The sequence below is a fragment of the Cyprinus carpio genome, chromosome B18 (genome assembly GCF_018340385.1).
Source record: "Cyprinus carpio isolate SPL01 chromosome B18, ASM1834038v1, whole genome shotgun sequence".
Classification (NCBI taxonomy): domain Eukaryota; kingdom Metazoa; phylum Chordata; class Actinopteri; order Cypriniformes; family Cyprinidae; genus Cyprinus; species Cyprinus carpio.
The window spans coordinates 24,858,563-24,866,062 of record NC_056614.1 but is presented as its reverse complement, the minus strand read 5'-3'; the positions used below and the strand labels follow the sequence as shown (position 1 = coordinate 24,866,062).

General features: G+C 33.2%; 1 protein-coding gene across 4 annotated transcripts in view; it reads right to left on the bottom strand.

Moving 5' to 3' along the window:
* Positions 1 to 2,695: 2,695 nt before the first annotated feature.
* LOC109074857 (protein mono-ADP-ribosyltransferase PARP6) overlaps positions 2,696 to 7,500 on the bottom strand; it is a 21,773-nt gene continuing 16,968 nt past the window's right edge. For 3 of the 4 annotated variants that reach the window (XM_042744546.1, XM_042744545.1, XM_042744547.1), the window contains exons 19-23: positions 6,345 to 6,414; positions 5,053 to 5,132; positions 4,916 to 4,979; positions 4,118 to 4,202; positions 2,696 to 3,864 (exon numbers count right to left, since the gene is read on the bottom strand). In XM_042744546.1, coding sequence (XP_042600480.1) covers positions 3,762 to 3,864; positions 4,118 to 4,202; positions 4,916 to 4,979; positions 5,053 to 5,132; positions 6,345 to 6,414 — 402 coding nt within the window. In that variant the 3' untranslated portion in view covers positions 2,696 to 3,761. Of the gene's footprint in view, positions 3,865 to 4,117; positions 4,203 to 4,915; positions 4,980 to 5,052; positions 5,133 to 6,344; positions 6,415 to 7,500 lie in introns of those variants that run through there. The other variant, XR_006157152.1, reaches the window with a different exon arrangement.

Sequence of the window (7,500 nt, the reverse complement as noted above, 5' to 3'; positions counted from 1 at the left end):
CAAAATATCTTCATGGAACATGATCTTTACTTAATATCCTAATGATTTTTGGCATAAAAGAAAAATGTATAATTTTGACCCATACAATGTATTGTTGTCTATTGCTACAAATATACCCCAGAGACTTATGACTGCTTTTGTGCTGCAGGGACACATGTTTGGCGCAGGGTCATATATTCATACGCAGTCGTGCTGGTGATCTGGAATCATCATGACTGTGATTGGTTCACTGGTGATCACATGACTGATGTCCAGAACAGCATCATGACTGTGAGTGTGATACTGCTTTTATACAACAGCTTAATACACAAGTTAAACTGAGTATCTCACACAAGACGAATTGCTTGTGTGTGTAAACATACTTGATGATGAAGCTCTTTTTGATTCTGTAGACACTATACACACAGATATGTTTAATTTTGCTGCCTCATTGAAGTAAACAAATTAATTATTGAACTGGAACTGCTGTATATAAAAACACAAAATAATAAATAAATAATTCAATCCAAATAAAATGTAATATTAAACAGATTTAATAGATTGAAAATCCACTAAAGATGATCCAAATTACCTAAAAAAATACTTTTTTTTTTGTTTTGTTTTTTTTTACCAAGAAAATGTAATTTAATATTTAATTTGCACAATATTTAGGGAAAATACACCACACACAAAAAAAAAACTGAATTACTAAAAAAAAGTAACATTTTTTAACAAAATTATTTTTACTAAAAATAATATACTAACAGTACTAAGAAAATGTATAATTAAAAATTTTATTTATACTATTTATTGGAAATTCACTCAAAAATATCAGAATTACTAAAAAAGGTTTTAACTACATTTTTTTTTACTAAACAAATGATATTGATTATACTTTTATAAATTGTAATTTAATATTTAATTGACATATTTACAAAAAATATCTGAATTACAAAAAAATCAACCAAAGTTTTTACTAAACAAATGATACTATTTTTAATTTAAACTAGGAACATTTTATTTAATACTCAATTTCACAATATTTTGTGAAAATGCACACAAACATATCTGAATCTTTAAAAAAAATTACTATTTAGTAAAAAATTACTATTTAGTAAAAAATTACTATTTTTTTTTTTACTACAATATTTTCATATATAAATTTACTAATACAATATTTAGTGAAAATACACTCAAAATATCAGAAAAGATAAAATCACTGATGAAACATTTTTGTTAGTGGATATATCAGTTGCTCACTAGACTGATGATAAAGTTCCCAAACTTCAAATATCTATTGCTAATGTGATATTTATGGCAAATAATCGCTGTCCACACGAGTAAAGTGAAGCGAACCTGATGTAAAAAGACAACACTGCATGGAAAAAACACATCAGCAATGAACATGAGAGAGAAATTAAGCATCTAAAATTATGCAAAAACCTCTCTTTATTTATTCAGTTCAGCATCAGTTCCACCTGTACAACCGCAGTTCATACAGCATGAGCACATCAGAAACATTCCTCCTGTCCTTCATTATTTACAGCCTCCATCAGGCCTGCATGTCCAACACAGATCCAGAAGAAAAGGTGCATGAGAGAATCAGTGCAGCACCCTCAAACAAATCATTTACAATCTCACAAACGCCAGACAGATCCAACACAATCAGCAGAAACACCAGCAGCCAAGCGTTTGGACACAAAACATCTGCTTAAATGACTGAAATCATAAATATACTGTGCCTATGTTTGTTTTCTCTCTCTCTCTCTCTCTCTCTCTCTCTCTGTCTCTCTCTCTTTATGGATATCGTATAAATGATTTATCCATGCAACACCTGCCAAACTTTCAAATACAGGTCAGAAGTAACCATGCAGGTTAACACATACTGTTGTTTATGTAACTAGCTATATTTGTTGGGTTGTTATTATTAGTTTGTTTTTTTTATATTATTAATACAAATCATAAAGAAGGTCCCACACTGGACGACAAGTGGCATGGTCTCTAAAATACACTTTTTAAGAAAAATGACTTAATATGTTTTTGCTTCTCATGTCTCTTGATTTATGAATGTTTCATTTTTTTCAGTGTAGCTCTTTTTTTTTGTGATCTCCACATAAAATACTAGATTTCTTGAGTTTTTGACATAAGTTTTCAAATATAAAAACCTTTCAGCTAGTTGCCAAGGCAACATTTCTCATTTCAACGTAGTTTTACTTAATGTATTAAAATAACAAAAACTAAAAATAAAATAAATAAAAATGATTTAGACATATATAGCAAAAAACTACACTGAGTCCACAAAAAAAATAAAACTAAAATTAAAATGCTGAAAAAATTTTGAAAAAATTCAATTAAAACGGCAATAATGATATTAAAATAACATTATTATTATTTATTTTATCCTAGCACACAACTCATAAAAACATGTCTAGATCATCAGAAAACATCCTTTTTACATGCACAACATTTTGTAATGACAAGTTCATAATAAAAATCACTGGAGATCACAAGAAAACAAGAGAAAACAAGTGCATGGCCTCTTGGGGCTTCCGTAGATTGTCGTGACCAATCAGAGAGACACTCACACGAAGAAGAAGCGTGTGTAGACGTGGTCAGACACCGGACACACCCAGATGTTGCCATGTTTCTACAGAAATTTTTACTTGCAACAAAATAAATGTGAAGTGGTTTAGAATTTTACTTTTTTTTTTTAGAATTTTTATTTTACTTGATTTTATTTTTTATGACATCCACAAACAATGACTGCCTGTCATAAATCTTTCAGTTGAATGATTCAGAATTAGGTTTAATAATAAATACATTTAAATCTGGTTTATTATTCACTTTTGTTTTGGCTCGTTCTGAATGCCGTGCAACTTTTTAAATTGAATTCTTAATGTTTTTAATACAACTAGATACATTTTTGTAAAAAAAAAAAAATTCTGATGCATGATTTTTATTTATTATGCATCTATTGTAATTATTTTAAAGCCTTTTTATGTAAAGCACCACGAATTAGCACTGTGTATTAAATGTGCTCTGCCTAAAAATGCAATAGTTAAATCGTCCGAGGAGTCACAAGACTTGAATTGCACGCTAACTTTAAAAGAGTTTTGACTTACATTTGTGTGAGTTCAGAGTTTGCACACTTTACTATTATTGTAACATGTGAAAATAGATTAAATAATGTGTCCAAATGTTTGACTGCTAGTGTACAGAGCTTTGTGGAAATCCCCCACAAGCACTCGGGAATGTCTGAGAATTGAAATAAAGCTTTCAGGTGACGTCACCAAAAAGCATAAACATGAGAAACGATGTGTCCCCGTCTTCTCATCTGCAGATAAATCTCGGCAACAAAAGACGGGAAATTAAAGTCAGAAGGAAACTCAGAGATAAATCCATCTGGGATATTAATACATGTCATCATTCAGAAAGAGCAGCGGAGGAGGAAGATGAAGAAGATACGAACACAATGAAACGCACAGATTCATCATCTACTATCCAGAGACGCAAAAAACGCAGTAAACATTTTAAATGACTTTCTTGTTTTTACTTGTACAGATATTAAGTGTGAGAAACGATCCGAGGGACTTCACGTTCCGGCGAGTTCCGTCTCGTCCAATCAGGCGCCTGTCTGCTTTTGACTGACAGCGGCTCTGTGGGAAGTCAAAGGGTTGTGGGCGGGGCTTATGGTGAAGATTTCCTTCATCTCATCCCGCATCCCTTGCGAAAGACAGGACGGAAGAAAGTAGAGATGGACAGAGCGGAGGAAAGGAAGCCCCTCAGCTGGAGTAGATCTGGGTGCCGATCACACGCATGATCTCCTTCTGGATCTTGGGCTCCTGCGTGTTGATGTTTGCGTCTCCCACCTGACCGTCCTCATACCTGACACACATCACATTAAAATAATATTTGTATCTGAAATTTACATAAGTCATGTTATGTTTTGTAATTGGCTTTATCTTGAAAGTAGCCTAGTAGTGTTGTTATCGTCGACTAAAATCTATTAAAACTTTGTTCATTCACGTAACATTCTGTAATGACAAGTTCATAATAAAAATAAACTGAGATCACGAGAAAACAAGAGAAAACAAGTGCATGGCCTCTTGGGGCTTCCGTAGATTGTCGTGACACTCACACGAAGAAGAAGCGTGTGCAGACGTGGTCAGACACCGGACACACCCAGATGTTGCCATGTTTCTGCAGGTCTTTGGATGTGATCACTGTCAACACAGAAACACTGTCACCTCACACATCAGGACTGAACCCAGCACAAGAGCATTTATTAAGCGATATGTGACCCTGCACCACAAAAACAGTCATAAGGTTCACATTTTTGAAATTGAGATTTATACATCATTGACAATACAGGACAATATTTGGCTGACTTAAACTTAAAACTTTTTAAACTTTTCAAACTTTTTTAAACTTTCTGGTCCGGCTTTCTCTGGACAAACTTTTTTATCTAGTTATTATTATTACATCATCTGAAAGCTAAATAGATAATCTTTCCATTGATGCATGATGGGACAATATTTGTCTGAGATACAACTATTTGAAAATCTGGAATCTGAGGATGATGCAAAAAAAATCTAAATATTGAGAAAAATCATCTTTAAAGTTGTTCCAATGAAGTTCTTTGTAAGGCATATTACTAATCAAAAATGAAGTTTTGATATATTTACGGTAGGAAATGTACAAAATATCTTCATGGAACATGATCTTTACTTAATATCCTAATGATTTTTGGCATAAAAGAGAAATGTATAATTGTGACTCATACAATGTATTGTTGTCTTTTGCTACGAATATACCTGTGCTACTGATGACTGCTTCTGTGCTGCAGGGACACAATTATAAAAAATAAATAAAATTCTCTCTACTCAAGCCCAAACTGACTGAATTGTTACAGCAGGTGAGATCGGAGATGTTTTACCTTCACAGAGAGCGATGCAGTTTAAGTTCCTGCTCTGGAGGAAGCGTGACTGTATGGGGCGACTCTGTTGAAGGACAAATAGCACAGATTTACTGCTCTGAGACGCCCAGCACAGGTCACATGTTTTAGTGTCGTACCTGTGGCATTGTGTTCATTCGATTATATCGCTGGACTAACTCATCTTTAGTGGGCATGCGATGCTGGCCCTTCCCCATTCCTGAACACATACAACAATATAACAAACAAACAATCATTAGATCTCATATACATCCCTTTTCCAGTGAAATGATGCCGGTGCTCAAATGAGGCCAGAACAGAATCGGTCCACGAAAATAACTGAATTTTTATGCATTTTAACTTGCATTTAAACACTCTTGTTTCTTGGAATATAATCCTTTTATTTTTTATCTATATATACACAGTATATATTTTTTTTCTGTAATTTATTATTAATACAGTGTCTGAAATACAGCTTGGAAACTTGTGAGATCAGATTGGACCTGGACTTTGGCACGTCTTCATGCACGTCACTAATTTTTTTTAGTCAGTATTTTTTGTTTAGTATTTTAGTATTTCTTGTATAGTTAGTTAGTTTGCCTTTTTACCAGCAAAAACATCCTTAAAAAAACATTCACTTGAGAAGCAGCATTGCTTGAGATTTTATGACTAGTTTTTTTTTTACATTTATTTTTAGAAAATCAATCTTAAACTTTTATATTATTATTTTACATATTTTTATCCCATTTTTTCTCTGAAATTTCATTTTCTGAAAAACAGATCAAAATTAAGCAACTTTATGCTTAGAAAAAGAAACAAAATTGCCAGAAAAATAATCTTATTTTCCCTTTACATAAATTTCATGTTTCTCACCTCATTGGCAGATTATTATTTTTTATTGACCTTTTTAATTTTTTACAATTATATTCTTCAGAAAACAATCGTAGATATTTATTTATGTCTTAAGTCATTTTGCCTCTTAAATAAATGTAACGATTTAAGAATATTTAGATATTTGCATTGCAAAAATATGACAAAAATTCAAAAGAAAAAAAAAATTGTTTTAAGTAGAAGAAATTAACAAAAGATAGAGCAGATTAGACTTAAAAGGAGATATTTGCTAACGAGGTAAGAAAAATAAACACTTAAAACTAGTCCCAAATCCACTTCTGAAGTAAAAGTATGTTGTTTTAAGGATAGTTTTAGACAAAATACCAATAAAAAAAACGAGTGTTTGCAGCATGGAAAAGGAAAAGCAATTCAGCACATACAAGATAAAAATCACAGATTCAAAAAGAGTGTCCACACACAACAGCACAGCATTCACATGAATCAGAAAACAGACTGAGGTGTTTGTCACAGAGAGAGAGAGAGACTGAGATGTGATGAAGAACCCACAGCGAAACACAGAGGACGCGGGTCTGGATCGTACCTGAGTATCCAAAGGAAATACTGGATATGGGGCTCAGATAGATGCCCTTCCCGTACGCTGCTCCGTGCAGCTTTGATGAAAGAGAAGAAGAGGAGGAGAGAGTTACACGCTCTGCACACGCTCCTCGTGAAAGAAGAGAGACACGCCAGAAACACTTTCACATCTGAGCCGTGGGCCGGAGAATCACAGCAAGACACAGACGTCTGATGGGATGCACTCAATGAATGAAGAAGAAAGCATCGTGGGAGATGGAGGAACGCGTGAGGAAACAACCAGTGAAGCACTTAGGAAGAAGACGGGTGATGATGATGATGATGATGATGAATATGGTTTCCACTGAAGATGCATGAGCATGCATTATACAGCGAATTTAACGTTCAGTCTCATGAGAGTCCAGGAGAAACACATGACATCAACAAGCACCAGATGACATGAAAATAAAGATGGAACGTTCTTATAGAAAAAGATCATCGAAGGAGGATTTTAGTGTTTTCCTGGTAAACTTCATGTTCAGTGTTGAACACAAACCCTCTAGAAACCTCATCAAACGCCACTGACCTCACAGTCTTCAGTGAAGTGCAAAGAAGCAAAGCTTGAGATCCACATTTATTTAAACTGTTCACAATAGGACACTACCGTAATGTTCTGAATCCAGTAATGCAATGCAACTTCACTTTCCATTTCCAGTGTGATGAACGAACCGCAAGTAAAATCTGCCATGATTTGTAACATTATTTGATCAGTCTGACAAAAGTGCATACATTTTTACACTAAACTGGATTAAAAATGACAAAAAATATATATATATTTTCAACATGATAAGTAGACGCCACTCACTGCACTCGTTCTCCAGCACACATATCTAAACATTCTTAAATAAAGATACAAAATATCAGTAAAAAGAACTAAATTGTATATTTGAAACAAGAAAAAATATTGACAATTCAGAAAAATAAACTAGTTTTATTCTTTTTGAATTACTGGGAGGTCAATTTTTCTGACCCCACTGACTGATATTTTTCCTTGTTTTAAACCTAAAGTCACTTCATTTTGATCAATTTGATCATTTTGACTTTTTTTATGTCATTTTACTTCAAGTAAATGTATCTTGATTTAAGAATGTTGAGATATTTGTACTGGAATAAAAACTAAAAAA